This window comes from Pangasianodon hypophthalmus, chromosome 21 (assembly GCF_027358585.1).
Source record: "Pangasianodon hypophthalmus isolate fPanHyp1 chromosome 21, fPanHyp1.pri, whole genome shotgun sequence".
NCBI lineage: Eukaryota > Metazoa > Chordata > Actinopteri > Siluriformes > Pangasiidae > Pangasianodon > Pangasianodon hypophthalmus.
This window is the reverse complement of record NC_069730.1, coordinates 6,526,886-6,551,425: the sequence shown is the minus strand read 5'-3', so window position 1 is coordinate 6,551,425 and position 24,540 is coordinate 6,526,886. Positions and strand designations below refer to the sequence as shown.

The window sequence follows — 24,540 nt, the reverse complement described above, 5'->3', positions numbered from 1 at the left end:
ATGTCATTTAAAACTATTCATTAACAACTATGTACAGTACATAATGCACACATATCACTGAAATATCACTTATTTTACTGAATATTTTCTTGCAGGTCAAACAAATAACAAGACCATCATTAATTATAACGACTTGATGATAAAACTAAAGAACTAGAAGGCTTACATCGTTACACAAGCATCCACGAGAAAGCAATATTCATGGTGTCGAGTAATTTGATTATTAGGATAATAAATCAACAACAACTGACAAATCACTGACTAATTTTTTGTTAGTGAGCTGTTTTCATTAGTATTAGATGGATTAGACAACCACATGAATTGCCTCAGGCAAATCCATGTCAACACTAACCCATAAACTTGCACCATGAACATTATATTCAGCCTTCAATTTTATGCCAAAGCCTCTTTAAATAATCATCTCCTTAAAAGCATATAGTCAGTGATGGTTACATTTGCAATTAAAATAATGTAATTGTTTGGCAAGTACATTTACATTCATTTAGCAGATAATTTTAACTTAACCTACGAGTTGGCATTGCAATAATTCATTGCAATAATGCTAAGCTCTTTTTAATGGTTTTAGTCTTAACAAAAAAAACAAACAAACATGTGACACAAATGACAAAGATATGTCTCCAAATATTAATTATGAGGGTGCCAATACAAGTCCCTGTAAATACATGTTATTACTACAGAAATGCTAATCTATGAGAATGAGCTCATTAATATAAATATATAAATATAAATAATATAAATATAAATAAATAATGTGATTTCAAATACAGCCAGCACAATTGTCAGGACTGCTGTTATAGAAAATTAATCAACACCTTCTGACCAATCAGATTACAAAGTTTGGTAACACTGTTGTACAACATCCAATTAATATTCATGTCCATTTTGAGTGAAATGCGCGCTTTAGGTTTTGATAACTGATGAAATAAAACAGTTCACGGTCATGGATTCTTGTACTTTGCTCTGCATCTCATATGTAGAACATTATTACCTGATCCATTTTATTTGCCTGACAGGCCCTTCAGGCAACCTAGAGGTCAGTTTATTTAGCACAAAGCTAATGGCAGAGTTCAGATCCATGGGTCAGAGAGCATCTTAGAGCACCCTTGTTTCCTTGTTTTACCATTCCACCAGGGACTCATGCTAAAAATGCAATTAGTTGTGTGTCGAGTGCTGCCAGTGGTTTTTAGGGACATTTGATCAATTGGCACCAAGACTTATGTCTACAGATGGTGTCCTGTCTTCACTCAATATTCTAAGGCAATATATTTGTAATTAATCTGTATCTGGTCTCTGGTATGTTGTCTCAGAGGATCAGTATGATGTCAATGAATGAGGTGTTGAATTAAGTCCTAATTAGCATCTCAAAGTGTATAAAAGTCAGCCAACTGAGCTTGATTCAGCTTGGCTGGTTCGGTGCCACATACAGGCTCCCTCGTTCTGAAGCAAATTCTAGCAATATCTGGATTTTATTGGAAACACAAGAAGTTAACAGATCTCAGACTGAAGCCGTTTACAGAGAAGCCATGATGGACGGTAATTTGTTATCTACTTTGTCGATATTTTGATTAATACCAAAAGTCGTTTCTTGCTCTATTCACTGTGTGAAGCATATGTGCAATATGTTGATATTCTATCTCATCTTGTTTCATCTTCTTTCCTAGTATCTAAACTCATGCAGACCTGTTCAATGGGCTCACCTTGCCTTCCAGAGGACACTGGCCCATGTGCCAAAGCCCCTCAGGTCGCAAGGATCAAAGTTCAGCTGGAAACATACAGGCTTTGGCAACAGTTTGACCAGCTTGGCACTGAGATGATAGTTACAAAAGCTGGGAGGTTGGAACAAACATTTCATCATTACAGGGAACTGCATGTACATGTATAACATTATAAATACTGTATATAGAACATAATGTATTTGTGGGACAGGCTGGGAGAACTCATTTGATGTTGTTGTGAATGAGTTTTGGTACACAGTCAAAAAAGACAAAAAAAATCGGGTTTGTCTGTTTTTTTTTAAGATTTAAGAAAGCTGAAATCCATTTCACCAAAATGATGTGGAAATGTTTTTAACCCAGGCCCATCTGTCTGACGAGATCACATTGGGCAAGGAGCCAGTTTAACCACAAACATGGTGGTTAAAACATCCAGCCTGTCTACGAATATCTAAAATCTTGCTTACACAGTGCATGTCACACTTAGATGACGTTGCTGGATAGCCATAGAGAAATGAACATAATCCTAATCAATTCAATCTGTATTCAGATTGCGGCTGTTAAGTCATTAAGTGTCCGTCATATTCCTGCTCCTCAGTCGGAATGAAATCTTTAAATAGAGTTTTCTCCCTTTCAAATGGCAGAAATTTACTTTGTGATTGAGGTGTATGCAAAAGAGGAACACAGGAACTATATTTAGTCGAAAATGTCAAAACACAGACTGTTCCTCGTCTCAGGATGGAACTGTGCAAAAAAAAAGATATAAGTCTTCTCCCCCTTTGACATAAAATGCTGTACAAAAGGACCTTAATCTAGCTGAATTATTTACACTGGGAGAATTCAAATCAATTTTAAAGCCTATGGAATCTCATCACTAAGTGTTGCTGTATTCTCCACCCTTTTTTATGATGCTACGTTAATTGTATTATATGTTTGCTTGTCGAAACCTTGTATGCCAGGTCTCTCTTGAAAAAGGGATATTTAATTTTAATGAGTCTTTTGCCTAATTAAATAAATGTTTGAAAAAAAATTAATACTTACCTTCAATGTGTTTACTACAGGACTGTGAATTTGAGGTTCCTTCTGATTCCTTTAAGGTTTCTTTAGCTTGTCACCTAGGAGAAAGCTTCTACGTAGAACCTTAAACAAATGGTTTCCCCTGTCACAGAAACCCTCAGAAGCCATCACAAGAACAACCGAGGGACTAGAAAGCAGGAAAGCATTTCTAACATGAATATGTTCCTGTGTATGTTCCAAAAGGAGGATGTTTCCTACATTTCAAGTGCACATCACAGATATGGACCCTGACGCAGAGTACGTCCTCCTCATGGACTTCATTCCAGTGGATGACAAGAGATACAGGTACCAGATTCTTATAGATGCTAGGGTTAGTCGTCCCTCTGGGGGAACGCTTAAATGTTATGTGTAGAACTATGAGCAACAGAATGTTTCTCTATCAGAAAGGGAAATGCTTTATGAACCTAGGATTCACTGATTATCAATAAACCCTTCAAGAACCTTTTTTTTCTAAGAGTATAGACTGTTGATCATAATCTATGCTGGTAAAATGGGCAGCTTGGCCATCTAATCTCTTGAACTTAGCAGTAGTATGTAAAGACAGCTATACTTCCAATGGGTTTTATCATTTCACCGTATATCTCTGTGTGTGATTCACCCTATAGTGTCATGGAAGGCATTAAGATAATTGAAATCTGGAGGTGGGAACTGATGTGAATTTGTGTGAATTTCCCATCACTTAGTTGAGCTGATGAATTCTAAAACATCTTCAGGAGTAAGGACTAAAATCCATCATAGGCATCTGTAGTGGAAGAAATTCATACAAATAAGGGCAAGCTTCTTTCCAAGAACAAAGAAAGACAGAGAAATTGAATTTATCCCAACAAGTCATTTAGTATGTTAGTTTTCACTAATGTGAAAACAATTATCACAAAAATTACCATGTTACAAACATATGTAAAGATATTAAAAGTGAAAAATGCTCTTTTCAGAATGTGATATAAATGTTGTTAATAAACCTTTAAGCCATTTTAACCACCTCCAGCCTCTTTTGAATCCTCTGAGCATCTTTTAGATTTCCTCAGTTCACTGTCCACAACGCTGATGTAGAGTTACATGCAAGCGATTGTTTTTAATCCCACTCCTGCCTGCTGCTGAAGGAATTCTGACCAGGATCCACAGTTTGACCAATCCTGCCTTCTCCCATTGTTCTCAATATAAATTCAGTTTGCACCTGCCCACAATATTTACTAATGAACCTTTCCATTATATTTCCCAAAGTATTTTGCATACACCTTATAATATCAGGATCATACTGTATATTTTCATGCTATTTCTATCCTATTACTGGACAATTCAAAGACATGGATGACTGAATTCCAACTTACTGGGATAGCCAAGCTCTAGGAACAACTAATCATATGCATAAGGCCTGACTGAAAATAGTTGAATTGATATTGGGAGGATTTCTTGGTGTTTATCTTTGCAGGTATGCCTTCCATAGCTCTTCATGGCTCATGGCAGGACGTGGAGATGTTGCAATCCCAGGAAGAGTGCACTTTCACCCAGATTCGCCAGCACGTGGGGCCCAGTGGATGAAACAAACAGTCTCATTTGACCGACTCAAACTTACCAACAACCTTCTGGATGATAACGGCCATGTAAGCTGCAGACTAGAAACTCAAAGCAACATTGTGTATATGTAAATGTGCATAAAATTGGTCTACATATGTATATGGATTGTGCAGATCATCCTGAACTCCATGCACCGCTATCAGCCACGGCTGCATGTAGTCCTCGTGGACCAAAGTAGGGACAGTCAGCGCTCAGTTCACCGCAACTTCTGCACATTCTCCTTCCCAGAAACACGATTCATTGCAGTCACCGCCTACCAGAACCACAGGGTAACTAAAAGCCTATTCAGTCCTTGTATTAATGTTTGTCTTGGCTGTGTCTTGAATGTGGACTTCGATGTAGTTGGCAGAAGCAGGAAATAAAACGCTTAACACCACAACCCTACTGAATTCTCAAATCTGATTGGTCAGAAGGTGTTCATATTATATTATACACTATCCATAACAAACAGCTCTTGACAGTAGTGATGGCTGCAAAGCAAATTACAGGTTTATATTATTATACAGGTTTATATCCTCATTCTAACACATCATTGTTTCTGTAGTAACAGCTAATTCACTCAAGTGGCAAATGCTCCACATAATCTAATCTCCACATAAGACTAATGATAAACAGATTAGAAAATGTGTTGTTAGTTAATAAAGAAAAATGCATAATCATCGATATGGTGAAGCTTTCCATAAAGATATTTAGGGAAGTAGTCTCCAGTGTGAGTGCTTTTTTAAGTTGAAAACAGAAAGGGGTAAACCCACAGGACAGCTGAATAAAGCTGTTATAATATAAGTGATAACAAGAACTAAAATGTCCCATGGATGTTCCACAACATTAAATGTAACTATAAAAAGATAGAAATACATGACATTCTTTAATAAATGTAATAAATGTAGTTGTTGTGAGTTACCACTTGTATAAACCACTTGGAAATGGAAAATCGTCAATGGAAAATCATCGAATGCATTGAAATACTAAACATTTTAAGTGAAATTAAGTGAAATGCTGCTAACGACTTTGCTCATCAGGTACTTTCCTAATCAGTAATGGCTTTTCCTTTTATGTGAGTAATTATATTTAGGTAACAGTACTTTTATTTGAGGAAGGTTATGGGAAACTCTGCTGGTTGTCAGGGATGGAGCAAGAAACATTATTGTTGGCCCTATAAATGTCATGCATATGACCATGCATCTCTGACAACCTCTGAAAGTGGTTTGAGTGATCAGATCATAATATGTCTCAAAATATGTCCCTGCACTTAACACTGTCCACCTGTAATCGTCACCTGCGCTGGACGTTAATATGCAGGTCTGAATGGGGCCTAACAAGTTTCTGACCAGAAACGACTAGGAAAGATTAGAAGCAAAAACAAGTGATGTTTATTTTCTTCATGTCTATTTTCTTTATTTTCTGGTATATTGCTTTCTCCTGTTTAGATCACACAGCTGAAGATAGCCAGTAATCCTTTTGCTAAAGGCTTCCGCACTACAGACGCTAATAACTGGTATGTCCTTTCTCCCCTGCAGAATCAAAATGCTCTCATGTTCATGTTTAGACTATGGTCAAGTTGTTGTATTCGTCATTGCTAATCCATAATTAACCTTTAATCAGTGAAATGTTGTAAATGTGTATGTGCTTATTTCTTATCTGTATTTCTGGTTATCTGTCATACCAGAGACTATATTCCTAATACAGTTGAAACAGGTCAGGGCAAAGACCTGAAGCCTAGTCTGCAGTGGCACGAGTTGCATTGTATTTTGTATTGTAGATTACACTGTAATCTAAAGTGGTACTGTGTTTCCTGGACAGGTCTGCAGAAGGGACCAAGTCTCACCTCTCTCATTCCCTTTTGCCCTTGCACCCTCAAGAAAGCGCACCACACCCAGGAACTTCTCGTAAGGAGCAGAGGACAACAGAAAAACAGCATGTAATCCGTGAGTCCTGTCCATTTCTCCAGAGTGATCCATGTGATTATGAGAATATTAAATCTAACTGAAGTTAAATAAGGGGCATGCTATTATAGGAAACTAATCAATGATAAGAAGGTGTTAAGCGGCCAAACATGAAGATGATTACTATCCTAAAACAATGTCCCAAAGTGTCTTATTCCTATTATACCACAGCAATTTTCCTACGATTACATTTTTTAAATGAATTAAAGAAAAATGTCATTTTTTTAAAATCTGTTTATAGTTACATTCAATGTTGTGGCACATCTGCAAAAAAAATTAGTTCATGTTATTACTTACATTATAAATGGTCATTCCCACACCAGCCTCTCTTTTCTCTTTCTCTTGAAGTTAATAAGATGTTGTCATGGTATTAAAAAAAAAGACTCTCCCTTGTCGGAAATGGTACTGACTGTTAAAAAGAGCTGACACTGGAGACTCCTTCCACAGATGTTAAATAAACTGTCATTCACAGAGGGAGCAGCCAGTACCACTGAGAGGAAGAAGAGGGGGAGACACGCTCATGTCCACACTTCTCCTGTCCTCCCTCTGTTTCACTGTCAGTGGGACGATCTTCGGAGACCAGAAAGAAGCCACCTTGACTGAAGAAAAGTCAGTGTGTTTATGTTAAACTGATGTTATACTGTTTTCTTGTAATCTCCTAATAGTGCATGATGCGTGTAATGAGAAGTGTTTGCCTGTGTAACTCTATAAACTCTCCATCGCTTTCATGATTGTCTCTCACAGTGACTTATAATAAACTGCTGGTATTTTCCTCGGAATCAATTAACACTGTGTTTTGTAACACGTTTGTGAAGTACAACCCAATATCTAGCCTTTTATCATACTTCATCAGAAACTAACATTTTAACACGCATGGTAGACCAAGTAAAGCTAAAATAGTTGCCTAATTTGAAACTTTTTTTTATTTATTAAGAGACATTTTTTAAAAAAATTTTATAGCAACCTTGCCAGATTGATGAGCATGTTTTAAAGACAGACTAATTAAAGAATACATCTGGCCTATTTAATGACAGATTTACTTTCACAAACTTTTGGAATCCAAGGACTCCATCTAGTGCCAAAATATTTTCACGGAACTCTTAATGATTGCTACAGATCCAATCAGCCCATCATGTGGCATCAGTGCAATGCATAAAATCATGCAGATACAGGTCAAGAGCTTCAGTTAATGTTCACTTCAAACATCAGAATGGGGGAAAAAATGAGATTCAATTCAATTCAGTTTTATTTGGAGAGCGCTTTTAACTATGGACATTGTCACAAAGCAGCTTTACAGAAATATATAAATTCAGGATACAAATTTTAAATGTATGCATATATCTCAAGTCAGAGGCGATGGTGGCAAGGAAAAACTCCCTGAGAAGATATGAGGAAGAAACCTTCAGAGGAACCAGACTCAAAAGGGAACCCATCCTCATCTGGGTGACAAGGGATAGTGCGATTATAAATAAATCCCTTCTATAACTGTGTACTACATGGTCAACAAGTGGAATTGTGCAACCAGGAAATTCCTTATAGTTTTCACATGAAGTCTATTTTTTTGAAGTTATCCACTGTTCACTGATGGAGACTTGAGTGCAAAACTATTCGTGGCAATTGCAGTCCTAAAGCTACCATAGCAATTATAGTCCTAATCCATCTTCATGGTTTCTAAGTGATACCATCCTCAGTATTCTCATGTATCTTTAGGCTGTCCATATGGGGCTATCCTCAGTAACAGTGAGTGGTTTCCAAGTGATGAGAACTCCAACCAGAAGTAGGGCATCAGGATGGATCAGGCAGATCTGGAGAGCAGAAGGGGTCAGGATCATTGGCATCTCAGGAGTAGCATGTGTAGCTTGAGAGAGAGAGAGAGAGAGAGAGAGAGAGAGATTATTAGTTATGCTAATTGTCACATCATGGTTAAGGTCAATGTACATTGTGTGCAGAGTGCAAGCAGGGACTCCGGCAAATCTCTGTGACTTTGACTGTGGCATGGTTGTTGGTCCTAAAGGGGCTGGGTTAAGTATTACAGAAACTGCTGATCTCCTGGGATTTTCATACATAAGAGTCTCTAAAATTTACTTGAAAAACACAAATATCCAGTGAGTTGCAGTTCTGTGGGTGATGAGACAGAGATCAGAGCAGAATGGCCAGGCTGGTTCAAGATTACAGATGACTCTAACAACAACTCTGTACAACCATGGTGAGCAGAAAAGCATCTCAGAAAGCACAGTTTGTGGAACTCCTTTATGAAGCTATGATTCATTAATTATCCAGTGAACCCCTCAAGAACTTTTTCTAAGAGTATAGACTGTTGAACAACTCTGTACAGCCATGATGAGCAGAAAAGCATCTCAGAACACACAGTTTGTGGAACTCCTTTATGAAGCTAGGATTCGTTAAGTATCCAGTGAACCCCTCAAGAACTTTTTTTTTCTAAGAGTATAGATTGTTGACTGTTGAACAACTCTGTACAGCCATGGTGAGCAGAAGAGCATCTCAGAACAAACACTTTGTGGAACCTTGAGGCAGATGTGCTACAACAGCAGAAGACCACATCACTCCTCTCAGCCAAGAACCACAATCTGGACAGTTGAAGGCTGTAAAAACATCACCTGATCTTTTGTTTTCCAATCTTTAACTGTCTAGTACCAGTCAGCTCATGTTTTTTTTTTTTTTTTAATGAGAATTGTTTATATGGATGTTGATAATATTCTTGTTGGATTTTTGTGTCAGTTGAAATCAAAACAAAGTTAGCTAATCCGTTTAATACACGCTACAGACCCCCCAACCTCAACCCACCCACCTCCCCTTTTTTAAAGCTCACACTGAAACTACATTCCCCATAATGCCCCTCGCGCACGGGTCTCGCATCATTTCGCCTCGAGACGCATCTCGTGCATCCGGATGCAGGCAAAGATGGAGGAGGCGGAGGTGTTTAACGGACGGAGAGATGCGGATTATGATGGTTAGGTGTTGAACCAGAAGACAGGAGGAAGCCAAGGGCACCAATGGGCGTCTTTTAAAGCTGTTTAAAATGCTTTTTAGCAAAACGTGGACTGAATTCTTTTGGGAAATTCGTCTCCAAGAAGACGAAGCCAGCGGAGCATCGGACACTGTAACCTGTTATAGGAAATACAATAAATCAGAAAGGAAAGAGAGAAGGAGAGAGAAAGAAAACAGCGATATGGATGAAGCTCATGGACTGATTTTTACATTTTAATCCTTACTGAAAAGTCGTGTTTTTTTTGTTTTTTTTTTATTTTTAATTTTTTTCAATACCAGAGGTCACGCTTTAAATCTGCAAATGAACACGCTACATTTAGACCCCTAATTAAAAAAAAAAAAAAAAAAAAAAACCATGAAAACGTCCTGGCACACTTGGCTCTTCTTGTGCTGGAGCATTTCCGCCGTGTTTGGAGCTGCAGACCCGGGAGCACCGCGCGCGAGCTCTGTGCTGCTGCGCGTGCCCGTGCGCAAAGGCCCGGCGCGCGCTCCCGCGGCACACGGTCCGCACGCTCGGAAACCGAGAGCCACCGGCGGAGTTAATTTTGTTGACATGGTGGATAACCTCCGCGGCAAGTCAGGACAGGGCTACTACGTGGAGATGGCGGTAGGAACCCCGCCTCAGAAGGTGAGCACTGACCACAGGCCCTCTGGTTACGCCCCATATATCCCATAATAATCCATTATGTAGTATATAGAGTGTGTGAGATGTATATATTAGGACATGACAGGGGGCGGGGGAGGCACGGTGGTCTAGTGGTTAGCACGCTCGCCCTGCAACCCTGGGAATCAGGGTTCAAATCCCACCCCTGCCATGGACCCTGCATGCATGATTGATTGTGTGTGATTGTATCCTGCAGTGGGCCAGCAAGGGACATCAAGCCCCCCAGTGCCCCAAGCTCCCCAGGATAGACCCCAGGCTCCCCCATGAACCCATGCAGGATAAGCAGTACAGGGAATGGTTGGTTGGATGGACATGAATGCTAGCTATAAATAAACAAAACACATTATATTCCAACACTCAAACTAAACCAGTACACTTAATATAAATATCCGAAACAATACTAAGTCATATGCATACTTACATGTACATTCATTCCTTCATCTTCACCACTTTTTCCTGGTCAGGGTTGCAGTGGAGTGCCATCTATCCTGGAAACGCTATGTGGTAGGCAGGAATACACCTTGAATGGGTGACCCCATGCACCAGCATAGGGTTTAGCCAGTGCACTAATTGGCATGTTTTTGGGATTTGGAGGAAACTGGAAAATCAGGAGGAAACCCACGTAGACACAGAGAGAGAGCACATAAACACCACATAAACACCACACAGACAGTAACCCAAGCTCATGACTGAACCAGGGATTGTGGACCTGTGAGGCAGCAATGTTGCACATCTAAATTGTCATACTATGAACTATTTCAGTGTGGCAATAACCTCATCCTGTCATTTATATAAAAAGAGATTTTACATGTAATCTATCATACTGCAAACTATCATACTACACAGGCATGTGCCAAAGAGCATAATATTATAGTAAATAGTAAAACTAAAGCTTGATTGAGAAAGCAGTGGAATGAACATGTATCAGGTGGATTATTTACTCCATTATCCTTTTTTCCCCAAAAGGAGAAACTAAAAGTAGATCGACTAAGCACACATTGTCCGGTCAAAGTACAAATTACACACAGGGACAGACGACAGTGGTTTTTTTTTTTTGGTTTGTTTGATTGAAAAGGTCATTACAGCTTTACCATGTTTGGTATTCGGAGGAAACACGGCATGATCCCAGTAGCGCATTCCGGACTTGAAATCACGAAATAATGAATTCAGATGCCTATCTTCCTTTAAGTGAGTGCTTGCCTGATAATTTGCCCCATCATTATTATCACATTATTATCAATGTGACCATTGTCAAGCTGTTGATAAATATGAGATTTTCGCCCTCGTATTAGGAAATCACAGCCAGCTGTCATTGAGGTCTTTCCTAATAATAAAAAATTAAACAAAAATATCGTCCTAATAACGTACACCAGCGTACAACATGTGTGATATTGTGTACTGGTTCAGAAAGAGACAGCATAATTGGCCTTTTCTGCTGCTGCAGCTGTGGTATCGGGCACCACTTGCCACCAGAGATGACTAACAAGCCATTAGTTGAAAACCACACCAGCACTGGCATAGTCTGAACCCTTGATTCTGTACCAAGCACATTTAAATAAACCTCCTCAAGCTGAAACTGGCACAGCGTTCTAATGCAGTCCTCTTTGGTGGTATTTAAAAACTGCTAGAGGACATGCTGAAAAGCAGTGAACATAAACAGGAAGGAGTTTTGAGGTTGTAGGGGTCGACTTCCAGGAGCAGAGTTATGGAGCTGTACAGACAGGAAAAGACTGTGTGTGTGTGTGTGTGTGTTGTTGGGGTGTCATGATGGCAGGATGCAGACTGCTGGCATGGATTTACCTGGCAAAAAGGTCAGGAAGCCTGTGCAAAGAACATATGACCAGAGAAGTTCCAGAGCAAGAGTCAGAAATAGAGAGGAGAAGGCAACAGGCATTAATTAATGATGATGGTCACTAATATATAGGGCACTTTGCTAGCATATTAGCATTTTATTTTATGTATACTAGAGTGCTGTTGAGTTTCCCAATTCTGATTGCAGGTAATTTTCTATAAAAGCATGACTTTTATTAGGACAGTATTAATGCACTAATACATTATTTCTATAGTACCAATGTACGCTTGCACTTGTATGGCGGACGCTCCATATAAAACGTAATAATCGATATGCTGACATTGTTTTTTTTTTTTTGAGGGGATGTTTGGTTAACATTTTCTTTGTAAGGAGTCTCCAGTGTCAGGGCTTTGTAACAGTAGATGTAACTTTTAAGTTTTCCACCATGAGAAAGTCTTCAGAACAGAGAAGTTTATCTTTATCCCATTTTTCAGTAATATGATAAGCTGCATTTTTTTTTTTTGTCTTAACTTCAAGAATGAGAAAACAGAGAGGTTGATGAGGGAATGATTTTTTTTATAGCTGTTGTAATGTAAGCGGTCACAGGAAATGTGGTTTGTAGATGTCCCATAACTATAAATGGATAAAAAGTGTCATTCTTTAATAAATAAAAATGATTTATTAATGGCTGATAAATTGCTGTGGTATAAGAGGAATAAAACACTTCGGGACACTTAGGAAGGTGCTGCATTGGGTTTGCACAAACATAGATCACTTTATTAGACTACATACTGTATATAGATATTTAACGTATTAGATATGTGTCATATTCCATATTATATATCGACCTATTATTTTTTAAACATTATAGCTATTTCCGTTGCTGTATTATTATTAAATGTTTTAGTTGCTTTATTTTTAGATTTATTGACTTAAAGTATTAATGACACAGTATGAATTTTGTAAGATATACATTTTTTTATACGTTATTATTTTCATTTATATTCATATCATTTAGGCTGCATCAGCGTTTAATTTTTTTTAGATTATTTTTTACTTACTTTGATCGTGAAAATGCGGAAATTTCTCATCAATTAGTGAAATGAATGAGTCAACAGTACACTGACATGAAACACTTCTCCACTCTGATTCAGAAATTTTCTTCTTCTGCTGGGAGTGTGAGCATTGATTCCTGGCACACACACTCTCTCTCTCTCTCTCTCTCTCTCGCTCTCTCTCTCATTCTGCATCACATTTTGCACAGTCAGTGAGTCTAGCAGTCAGGCAGCCGGTCTCTGGTGGCATGCAGGAAGATGATCAATAATACATCTGCTCTTTGCTACAAGGAGCCTGGGTTTCCAAGGACACTCACAATACCATCTGGAAGTCACCCAAGTACTAAATTCATTTAATGTGTTCATATGTCTGTGTTGCAGTTGAACATCCTGGTTGATACAGGGAGCAGTAATTTTGCAGTTGGAGCTGCAGCTCACCCGTTCCTGCGTCGATACTACCATCGCTCTCTGTAAGTATTTCCTGACAGGGCTGACGCCAGGATCAGAATAGTACAACTAACTGTGTTTCAATACCCTGCTGACCTCCCTTTAAAATGATGTCGCCATCTTAAGGTCACTCAAGAACCCCTGGAGACGTACAGGACTGAGTTAACTGCAGACTTCAGAAGTAGAATTGTCCCAGAAAATAGTGTGGTCTGATGCCATTTCTCTTTCAAAACAGCAAATTCATGTCAGATAAAGCTGTTTATAAGTGTAAACATTACCGATGAAATGCTTCTTGCATTTCTACAAGAACATTATTACAGTTCCTTGCATAAGTATTAGCACCCCTTGAATTTTTCCATAATTCAAGTGTTATAACTTGAACCTGACTTAATTGGGATTTTATCCTTTTGAAGAAGAGGCCTATATTTTCACATATACGTTTCAGTGAAGTAAATTCTTTCATCACATAGCCAAGCTTGTTAGGAAGTTGGGATCCGAGCCATGATACAACACCTACCCGGAGCAGGAAGGGTTAAGGGCCTTGCTCATGGGCCCAACAGTGGCAGCTTGGTCATGCTGGGGCTTGAACCCCTGACCTTCTGATCAGTAATCACCACTGAGCCACCACTACCATTGATTTGCCTTTTAAAGTTTTTGAATGTGCAATATACATTTATGACACAACGCTTAATAAAACATATCTGACACAACGCTTAATTAAACGAAAAAGCAGGTATTTGTTGGTTGCATATGTATTCAACCCATTGATCAGTAACTGGTAATACATTGGTTGAGACCACCTTTGACCTTTGAGGTCTGAGCTTTGACTTTTCATTTAGTTTTAATTAACTTTGGCAGTATGCTTAGTGTTGTAGTCTTGTTGTTTGGAAGGTGAACCACAGGTCCAATCTCAGGAGATCTTGACCAGTTTTTCAGTCCCTGCGGATGCAAGGAATCACCACAGTGTGATGCTACCTTCACCATCCTTCACTGCAGGGAAGGTGTTCTGAGGGTGAAGAGCAGTGCTGCTGCCAGATGTAGTGCTTTGTGACAAGGCCAAACAGTTACATTTTGCTCTCATCAGACCAGAGAACCTTTTTTCCCAAATGTTGCTGAGTTTCCAACATGCCTTTTAGGCAAACTGGGATTTCATGTGGCTTTTTAATCAGTAATGGCTTTCTTCTCGCCACTCTTTCATAAAGCCAAGCTCTGTGGAATGTCCAGGTTATGTTTGTCTTTTGAACAGCTTTTCCGTTCTGAGATATGGATCTCTCCAGCTCCTTCAGACTTGCCACTGGCCTTCTGGTTGCTTCTATGACTTCTTTGTCACTGGTCTTTGCAGGACAGCCTCTTCTAGACAGAGTTGTGCCATATTCTTTCCATCTTTTTTAGTAATGGATTTTATGGTGCTCTGCAGGATGTTCAAAGTTTGGGCTATTGATTGATTGATACTTTTCCTGAACTTTGTCCAGGACTTGTTTTGATAGCTCCATGGTCTTCATGATGCTGTTTGTTTAACTCTGGGGCTTTCCAAGAACATGTATATTTATATTGAGGGCATGTGGTACTTTATTTGTACCGTAGGTGTACTCCATTCAACTTAGTATGTTCATTCTGATGGCAACTAAATGTCCAACCAAAACTAATTCAGGGGTTTCACAGCAATGGGGGTGAATACTTATGCAATTACAATTTTTATGATTTGTATTTGTAAATAATTTTGCGAAATATATTGATTTTCCCTAAGTTGGGCTATTTTGTGTGGATTCATGACATATAATCCCAGTTAAGTCTCTTTCAGTTCCAGGTTGTAACAAAAAGGAAACCCTGTTTAATATTATATTATTTAATGATTGTTTCTGTAGTAGCTCAGATTTTGAGAACCTTTGAGAAGAAAACCAGTCAGTCTAAAAGTCAGTTCACCTTTTAGCACCAGTGCATTTTTTAATTCAATCTTGTTTTTTTTAATTTATTTTAATTTTTATTACTTTAGATCTGTGTCATATAAGGACCTGGGTCGAGGTGTGTATGTGCCGTACACACAAGGGCGTTGGGAAGGTGAGCTGGGCACAGATGTGGTATCGGTCCCCCACGGCCCCAATGTCACACTGAGGGCCAACATCGCCGCCATCACCCAATCAGATCGCTTCTTCATCAACGGCTCTAACTGGGAGGGTATCCTGGGGCTGGCTTATGCCGAGATCGCCAGGGTCAGTTCTGTGTGCATGTGTGTGTGCATGTGTGTGTGTGTGTGTGTGTAAAATAATATATAATATAATACCCCAGCATTTTCACGATAATGTGAAATCACTGTTTTCAGCAGTGTTTTGTTTTAGGAACAAGTTGGAGTGAATATAACCACCACCAAAACCATTAAAACAGTTTACAAACCACTTTGAAAAATATTATTTCATTTTTTATGATGTTACAGAACAGGCAGAGAAATCAAACAGCAGTAATTAACTGCATAATCAGTCACAGTGCCTGGATTTTTATGCACTTTTATATTTTTAAACTTTTAAACTTTTTAAGTTTTAATTTGACAGTGTGTCACCCGTAGTAGTCACAATCTCTACGACTCTAAAGCTTTTTCATTAATAAAATATGCAGCCAGGTTTACTCCTTCAAAATGCCCAGAAATCATGGTGTAAAATGACGACTTCCTGGGAGAACAGGAGAACTCCATCATATCTCCCACCCCAGTGTTGGTATACGTTGAGTTTTAAATCTAAATCAACGCTTAAATTAATACATTAAATAAATAATAAATTCTTCTCTGATTTTATACTGTTATTCATGTCTGTCTTGCTTTCCTTTCCTTTTTTTCCTTTCTTCTTCACTCCACTTCTCTTCCATTTCATTTCCTTTATCCTTCTCTCCTTTTTTGTCTTCTATTTCTACATTTCCTTTCCTTTCTTCTTCTCTCCACTTCTCTCCACTTCCATTTAATTTCCTTTATCCTTCTCTCCTTTTCTCTTCTATTGCTACATTCTCTTTCTTTTCTTTTCTTTTCTTTTCTTTCTCACTTCTTCTATTTAATTTCCTTTATCCTTCTCTCTTTTTTGTCTATTTCTGTATTTCCTTTCCTTTCCTTTCTTCTTCTCTACACTTTTTTCCTCTTCCATTTCTTTTCCTTTATCTTTCTCTCTTTTTCTCTTCCCTGTCTCCCTTTCCTTTCCTTTCCTTTCCTTTCTTCTCTCTGCTTCTCCTCTTCCATTTCATTTTATTTATCATTCTCTCCTTTTCTCTTCTCTTTCTCCCTTTCCTTTCCTTTCCTTTCCTTTCCTTTCCTTTCTCCTTCTCTACACTTCTCGCCTTTTCCATTTCATTTCCTTTATCCTTCTCTGTTTTTCTCTTCCCTTCCCTTCGCGTCCCTTCCTTTCCTTCCCTTCAGCCTGATGAGAATCTGGAGCCCTTCTTTGACTCTCTGGTGAGGCAGACGAGTGTTCCCAACCTGTTCTCCCTGCAGCTCTGTGGAGCGGGTTTCACTCAGAACTACAGCCTGGGCAGTGCCACAGTGGGAGGCAGTATGGTATGAGAGCGTTCTTACTCATTCCTAAGCCTGAGGATATACTTTGCTGAACGTGCTGTATATTAGTAGTATATAGTAGAGGGATGTGATAACGTATTTCGTGCAGATCATTGGAGGAATTGACCCTTCGCTTTACGTGGGAGAGGTGTGGTACACTCCCATTCGCCGTGAATGGTATTACGAGGTCATCATTGTTCGCATCGAAGTCAACGGACAAGATCTCAACATGGACTGTAAAGAGGTGTGAATGTGGGAAAGCTTTTTATGCTTCTTCTTTTTTAAAGAGCCTGATCAAGTCAAAATCAACTATTCTTTTAACGGCTTGTCACTTATTGTCACGATTAATTACTGTGAACATTTCCTCAAGCAAGCAGTGAAGGGCGGTAGACAATAGAAGCTCAGATTAAAATGTCACTTTCTGTGTCTCTGCATCTGACAGTATAACTACGATAAGAGCATCGTCGACAGCGGCACCACAAACCTCCGCCTCCCTCGCAAAGTGTTCCAGGCAGCTGTGAAGGCCATCGAAGCAGCTTCTTCAGTCAGTATCTGTTTTCTCTCCTTTTACTCTTGGGCTTTGCCTGCTCTCCTTTTCCCCTGCTGTCTGTGACAGAGAAAAATGAGACGTCCAGTCGTTTCCTGCAAGCTTAGCATTTTCAGCACTTCTGCTCAGTCCCCAGGTAGAGCTGTGTCACTCATTAACTGCTTTGTATTTCTTTTCTAGGTGTTATTGTTCCAGACACTGAAGTTTTAAAGTAGATCAGTCTTTTTTTTTAAGCATTAACTTGTGCTTTGATACAATATGTACAAAAATCAAGACACCAGGGGTTGCACGACTACTAATTTTTACTAATTGACCAGTAATTAAAAAATAGCAGTCAACTAGTCGACTAGACGTCTTTTCCATAGTTAATGCAGCAACTGCAATTTTTAGGATGTTTTATTTATGCAGCAAAAAAATGCATCAAACCACACTTCAATTAACAGCCACATTAACATACACAGGCTATTAATAACATTTCTAGCTTCAATGATTGTTTAGCCTACACTTTTTGCAATAAATAATAGATCTGTGTATCATATTACACTATAAAAGGTTGTATCGATTCTAAAAAAGTACTCGTGTGAAAGAAAATGGAAATTGTTGATTCTGAAACTGAGAGCGAACAGCATGGGGCAGATGTCTACAGCAGTGTCTGGGAGGTTTTTCCTCCATGTTCAACTCCTGTTTGAGTAGAATCCAAAAATCAGCCTCTGTGAGCTGCCATGCGTGATGGATCTGACTCTGAACTAGCTGCGTGGACTAGAGCGCAACTAGAGCGCTCTTTCACACAGCTCTGATAACAGCGGAATTCCCTCTGCTACATGCAGGGGTTTTATTTAGATTTTTATTTTGCTTTAAAGGACAACAAAACAGCGCAGGCTGATTTCCTTCAGGTGCGGGAGGGAACGGGATTAAAAAAAAACTCCGTGCAAAATGATATGAAAATGTTAACGGCCCAAAACAAAAGAAAACAAGTAGAAATCAATGGGAATGGCGCCACTGCCAACAAGTCCGGTCCTTCTTGTTACTAATTTGTATGCCTGAAATAGCCTTAATAATATTTTTCACACAGGAAGGAAGCGAGTGAAGAAAGACATTTGACCTTGCTGTGACATTGACCCTGTTTAAATCGATTCCAAAATCTAGTTAATTCATCTGCTGGTTACGATGATAATTCCCTATACATCCTACAAATGTTCAAACACTCTTTCTTGAGATATCACGCCATTGAGAATGTCGGACAGATGCACAGACAGACGGACAAGAATTGGATTCATCGACTCAGAAATATTTTCAGACTAACAGATTTCTTGACCATCTGTCTCACTGGATTTTTAACTAGTCGAAATCGTCACAGCGTCAACTAGTCAATATATTATTCGAGTAATCTCTGCGACTCCTATCAGACACGCCTTGTAATTAGACTTTGAGTCATTTTTCAAGTCTGGACCAACTCCAAACAGAACTGTATTCTGCTTAATGCTTTATTATTTTGGTCTAAATCAAATGTATGCAATTTGGCTGTGCTCTAATTAGGCTGTGTCCTTATATGCATGCTTTACAAGGTTTACCCCTCTTCTGACCATCGGGGAATGGAATATTTTTATATCTCATGCAGAGGGGTCAGAAATGACAATCGCAGAGCAGAGAGAAAAAGCACACAGCTGATGTGATTGCTAGGTAATACATCATTCCCTCATTTTGGTTCTTTTGCAGAAAGAAGGCAGCGTAGCTCTGCCTCGTTTACTTGATTTCTTTTCAAGGATCACATTACCATTCGATTCGATTAACCTCGATGATCATTTCTGGCGCGTTATAATCTAAGCAAGCATGATAAAATCAGTCTGTATGTTTCCTTTTTTTTTTTTTTTAATGTTGATAAAACCTGCATCTAGCCACACATTTAACCACACATATTTCAGAATATTTGAAAAAAAAAAAAATCAAATAGACATTGTGATCTGTGAAGTTTGTATACTCGACGTATTAAATGCATGTAAAATCAAAAACAAATGCAGTTTATAATTCTGTTCTACAAAGAGACAGCTGGAACACTGCGTCACAAAAAAAACAAAAAACAAAAAAAAGACCAGACGTCTCAGCAACCAATCGTGAAGACTGTGATTTACACTGTCCCTTTTGCCATTATGCTCCACCCACATGGAGGTGCTCCAGCATGCAGTAATACCCTTCTTTTAGATTTGGCTATTTTAAACACATACAAGCATTAAATTCCAAGAACTGCCATGAAATCTAAATAGAAATTCACTGAGAGTATGAGACATGCTGGAAAGCTCAGTGACTTTCAGGGAGGCACCATCACAAGTCATCATCTTTCTAAAAAATCGTTTTTTTTTTCCCGCCTTGGACAAGGATTTACCTGAGGGCCACATAAAATTATGAGACGGGTTAGCCCGGCCATCTCACAGTTTTTAGAGATTTATGTTTAAATCCTGACAAAGGATCATTATTTGTTGTTTTTTTTTAAGCTCATGTCTGTGAAAAGGACAAGACTTTGTTGTTTGTGAATATATGAGCTTACGTATGAGAATAAAAAGAGAAGGAAAGAAAAGAAAGAGAAATAAAAATAATATAGTTTAGTATTGATGATAGAGTGAGAGAAATACACTGACCCAAAAGGCTTCTTTTTGTATGAGCATGTAAGTACTTTCATCTAATACAACTGAATAAAATGTTTTTTCTTATTCAATTCAAACATGAACTCGATTTGATATAACTGTGATATTATGAGCTTTTTTCAAATTTTTCTTGCTCCTTTATTAGGAAAATGTTTTTTTTAAATCAATTAATCAGGCAGCTTGCTTGCTGTGTTGTGTTGCCAACTGGATGTTAGTTATTAGTGGCAGGTTTGGAAGCTTTTCTTAGCCACACTGAGACTGCGCCCTTTGAATGGTCATTGTTTCAGCTTCGTTTCAAATAGTATTTTGCAGTTCACTTCTTTAGTCTGCTTATTTTGTTGCAGGTTCACTTGCAGTAACGGAAATTTTTCTCCAGCACAGTAATTCATTGTGAGCATTTGTGTGCCATCTAGTGGCACAAATAGGAAATGACAGGAATATATTTTCAACCTCAGGGTCCAAAAAAATAGTTTTCGCAGTTCATGGCAGCAACGTCACCCACAAGTCATAGTGTGCTTGTCACTCACAAAAAAACAAAAAAAAAAACAAAACACATTGGTTCTGTGAAGGTTCTTTGGATGGTTAGCAGATTTAGTGTGGTTTAGGACCCACAACAACAAGGCATGGAATAGCAGATTACACAAACTCACAAAGTGGAACTAAAGGTCGCTGAAGCACATAGTGTGAAAGAAAATACTCCACTATTAGGTCATGATCAAGTTCTTGATTGCCTCTACAGACTATTTCAGCACAAAGAATAAAGGAGTTATTTAGTATTGTTTAAAATTTTGGCGTGTGTGTGCGGGGTTGGGGGTTCAAATTCCACCTCCAACCTTTTGTGCATGAAGCCTTCTACCCATACTTCAGGGGTTTCCTCCAGGTACTCTGGTTTCCTCCCCCAGTCCAAAGACATGCGTTGTAGGCTGATTGGCATTTCCAAATTGTCCATGGTGTGTGTGTGTGTGTGTGTGTGTGTGTGTGTGTGTGTGTGTGATTGTGCCCTGCGATGAGTTGGCACCCCGTCCAGGGTGTCCCCTGCCTTGTGCCCTGAGTACCGTGGGATAGGCTCTGTTGTAACCCTGTGTAGGATAAGCAGCATGGATGGATGGATGGATAGATGGATTACATTTAGTCCAATGTCAAATGGGCAAGAGCAAAAAAGGTACACTTATCTGAAAAGGTACTTATCTTATCAGAAAGGTACACCCCGAATGCACAAACCGATTGATAATGTACGTATGTATAGTAAACTAACTGGAACTTACACAACAGTTAATTCCGGTGCACTAACCTGATTGGTCGAGTGGCGTTCCAAGAGTGCTTATATCTAGTATAACCGCACTGGGACATTTCACTGTCCCAGTCATCTAACGATAGTCTGTTGCACTGAAACTGTTACTACTGTAGAGGTAGCAACATCATCAGTGAGCATAGCGAACTATACATTTTTCGTGAATGTAATGATCTATTGACTTATAGATGATTATGGATGATTGTCAGATGAAGATGAAAAGGACGACGTGAAGCCAATTTCAATGGATGCACCTTTATTGGGAATGTACAGTACAAATCAGTGTACAGTACAAATCAAGCTAGCAAGCTAAAGGGCTGTCAGTATGTTTCTGCGTTGGCATGGCAACTCGGAACGCTCTATCCATCTGTTGCTTCTTCGGGATCTGTTTCCGCCAGCCGTGCAGAAATAAACAAAATATTTGGTCATGTTGTGTCCAAAATGTCTGGTACTCAAATTCATTATTTATAAATGAATTTCATTATTATTTCATTATTATTTACTGTTGAATAAAAGCAATATCACACTCACAGTAGTTATACAGGAAGATCAGCATGGCTGTGATCACCTACGGCCGAATCCCAGCTGTTCTGATATTCAATGTAACGGCACTCTTGCTTGTGTGATATTACTTAAATACTGTATATACCTGGAATTGAAATGGACTTAATTGGGATTACTGGGTCATAAATCTGTACAAAATAACCCATAATATTGAAGTCTTGCAGTCTTTATGATTACAGCAGCAGCTCTTAGATACAAATTTACAGTATCCAGATGATGATCCACTGAAGTAAGGGTATAAGCATAAATATTATTGGGAATTGCAAATCTTTTTGGCATCCATGAAGACCATCCACACCAGCAGATGCCAACACTGGGAGAAAACCAGTCCAAAACCTTGTTCAGTCGATATGGCTGTGTGCTGGTAGTGATTCTGTGCTTATATCTGAAAACAGTAAAGAATATCCTGTACACTTTTGAAGTCACAGATTGCATAGCAGTTGATCTGTCACAATACAGAATACCCCTAATGTACTGTACTGCTTGAAGACAACATGTGACTTGTGATTTTGGGTATCACTCCTAGGCAATGGTTTGCTCTTCTTTATCTGTCTTGCTCTGATTCACTTCCTCTCTCTCTCTGATACACAGACTGAGCAGTTTCCTTCAGGCTTCTGGCTGGGTGAGCAGTTAGTCTGTTGGCAGGCTGGCACCACGCCCTGGCACATCTTCCCTGTCATCTCCCTCTACTTGATGAGCGAAAACCGCAACCAGTCCTTTCGCATCTCCATTCTGCCCCAGGTATGTGTTTTTGTGCATTTTTGCAGTATTTGATTATGTTTACCTGAACATCTGTCTGTGTAAAAGAAAGAGGCTTTGTATAGAGTGAGGCTGGAAGATGTGTGTGCATTTGTGTGTATGTGTTTTGAGCTAACACCTGTTTCCTGTCCCACTTTGCTCTCTGCAGCAGTATCTCAGGCCCGTAGAGGATGTAGCCTCAGCACAGGAGGACTGCTACAAGTTCGCTGTGTCACAGTCGAGCACGGGGACTGTCATGGGCGCTGTCATCATGGAGGGCTTCTACGTTGTATTCGACCGCGAACATAAACGTATTGGTTTTGCCGTCAGCACCTGTCACGGTAAGACACAAGACGGAGCTGTGTGTATGTTTCTGGTGTCTGTCGATGTACACTTGTTTATATTAATCCACGATCTTTAGCCTTTTTTTTTTGATTTGGCTGTACATTAAATAACTTCTTGTGTGAGGTGTTTAATTGTTTATTTCAAGTGGAATATCACCTACAATTTGTGCTGTAGCCATAGGATAGTTACCAAACCTGAAGACATAGAGTAAACTGCCAAATCCAGATAATTTAATGATGGCATGACACTAAAATAGTTACTGTTCTTATGCTTGCTTAATCACCCACCTGTAAATTGAATAAATAAATGAATTTTTTGATCGCAGTAACGATAAGCATTCAAAAATGAATCTTGTTTCCGACTGTCTTCAGTTCATGATGAGTTCCGCACAGCGTCGGTGGAGGGCCCCTTCCACGGAGTAGAGCTGGAGGACTGCGGCTACAACGTGCCCCAGACAGACGAGTCCACCCTTATGACCATCGCCTATGTCATGGCGGGAATCTGCGCCCTCTTCATGCTGCCCCTCTGCCTCATGGTGTGCCAGTGGCGCTTTGCCCGCTGCCTGCACCCACCAGGCTCCGGCGACTTCGCCGATGACTTAAATCTCCTGAAATGAGCCATAATTTTAGCATCTTGAGTCACAACCAGGTCACTGCTAGGACCGTACCAAGAGTTTGATAAGAGAGGGGGATCAGAAATAAAGTCATGGTGTACTGTATATAGGCAAATGCATCTATATGGCATGTGATTGGACTGTTGTGATATGGGAAGTTTGATGGTCCCGTCTTATTTAGTCTTTCAAGTGTGGACAGCCATGTTGAGGCTTCCTAAGTGTATAATCTCTATGACAAGTGCGTATGTGTGTGTGTGTGTGTGTATGTGTGACTAAGAGCTCCTACGATGTCATAACCTTTACTAAAACCTGAACCTTGAGATAATGATGTGCAATTTCTGATTATTAGTAATTTATAATGCCAGCCTTTGAAGAGGAACTCACACATTTACTAACTACACAGAGGACCTGCTATTATGAACATATTATAAAAGCTTACAAAGATGAACAATTATTTTAAAGGTCTGTTTATGGAAATAGCTCATCTATGTAACAAAAAGCTCTTTGTATTTGCTATTATTTCATTGATTGTGAAGCTGAATAGTAGTTTTGTGCTGGCTTAATGTGTGACCTATGGGAATATATGCGTGTGCATGTGCACACGCACACTAATCTGATAATATAAATGTATTTTTCACATTCACACATGCACACCCATACAGAAGCACAGACTGACACATAACTAGCCTTCAAAAAGCCCATAATCCCTATAAGAAGGCATATGAGATACATGGAGAGTTTGGAATTGCCTATGCAGTAAAATAGTATGTTGTGTATGTCAAGCTAGCTGCACTCCAGTCAAACAGTTATTTTACAGAGAATCATTTTAATGTTTACAGGCACATTTTTTTTTTTTTTTTTACATGAATTATACTGGACTATGCTGAAATACTACAGTAGGATTCAAATTGATTTTCTGGATTTTATGTTTTCATACAAAGCACTATTCAACATGTACTGAATACAAATTCAAATCTGA

General features: G+C 39.1%; 2 protein-coding genes across 4 annotated transcripts; both read left to right on the top strand.

The window, feature by feature from the left end:
* The first annotated feature begins 62 nt into the window (after positions 1 to 62).
* Positions 63 to 15,336, top strand: LOC113543365 (T-box transcription factor TBX10). The gene is made up of 10 exons (XM_026941488.3): positions 63 to 1,554; positions 1,683 to 1,854; positions 2,994 to 3,095; positions 4,240 to 4,411; positions 4,499 to 4,654; positions 5,813 to 5,880; positions 6,186 to 6,310; positions 6,801 to 6,937; positions 13,230 to 13,318; positions 15,289 to 15,336. The coding sequence occupies exons 1-8, from the start codon at positions 1,545 to 1,547 to the stop codon at positions 6,929 to 6,931; spliced, it is 936 nt and encodes a 311-aa protein (XP_026797289.2). The 5' UTR covers positions 63 to 1,544; the 3' UTR covers positions 6,932 to 6,937; positions 13,230 to 13,318; positions 15,289 to 15,336.
* On the top strand, positions 9,213 to 24,540 carry bace1 (beta-secretase 1). Of its 3 annotated transcripts, none has more exons than XM_026941487.3 (9): positions 9,213 to 9,965; positions 13,230 to 13,318; positions 15,289 to 15,505; positions 16,690 to 16,827; positions 16,934 to 17,068; positions 17,267 to 17,368; positions 22,457 to 22,606; positions 22,773 to 22,944; positions 23,320 to 24,540. In XM_026941487.3, the coding sequence occupies exons 1-9, from the start codon at positions 9,693 to 9,695 to the stop codon at positions 23,562 to 23,564; spliced, it is 1,521 nt and encodes a 506-aa protein (XP_026797288.1). In that variant the 5' UTR covers positions 9,213 to 9,692; the 3' UTR covers positions 23,565 to 24,540. The 3 variants fall into 3 exon arrangements, with proteins under 3 accessions (XP_026797288.1, XP_053083400.1, XP_053083401.1); XM_053227425.1 differs by lacking the exon at positions 9,213 to 9,965 and adding an exon at positions 11,546 to 11,812; XM_053227426.1 differs by lacking the exons at positions 9,213 to 9,965; positions 13,230 to 13,318 and adding an exon at positions 13,453 to 14,965.

What these genes read in the sequence shown, in the direction of transcription:
- bace1 (XM_026941487.3), top strand. Translation starts at nt 9,693, where the DNA reads ATGAAAACGTCCTGGCACACTTGGCTCTTCTTGTGCTGGAGCATTTCC. An exon ending in CGATACTACCATCGCTCTCT is followed by an intron (nt 13,319 to 15,288) that starts GTAAGTATTTCC and finishes TTATTACTTTAG; the next exon opens with ATCTGTGTCATATAAGGACC. An exon ending in GCATCTCCATTCTGCCCCAG is followed by an intron (nt 22,607 to 22,772) that starts GTATGTGTTTTT and finishes TGCTCTCTGCAG; the next exon opens with CAGTATCTCAGGCCCGTAGA.
- LOC113543365 (XM_026941488.3), top strand. An exon ending in GTGGATGACAAGAGATACAG is followed by an intron (nt 3,096 to 4,239) that starts GTACCAGATTCT and finishes TTATCTTTGCAG; the next exon opens with GTATGCCTTCCATAGCTCTT. An exon ending in TTCTGGATGATAACGGCCAT is followed by an intron (nt 4,412 to 4,498) that starts GTAAGCTGCAGA and finishes TGGATTGTGCAG; the next exon opens with ATCATCCTGAACTCCATGCA.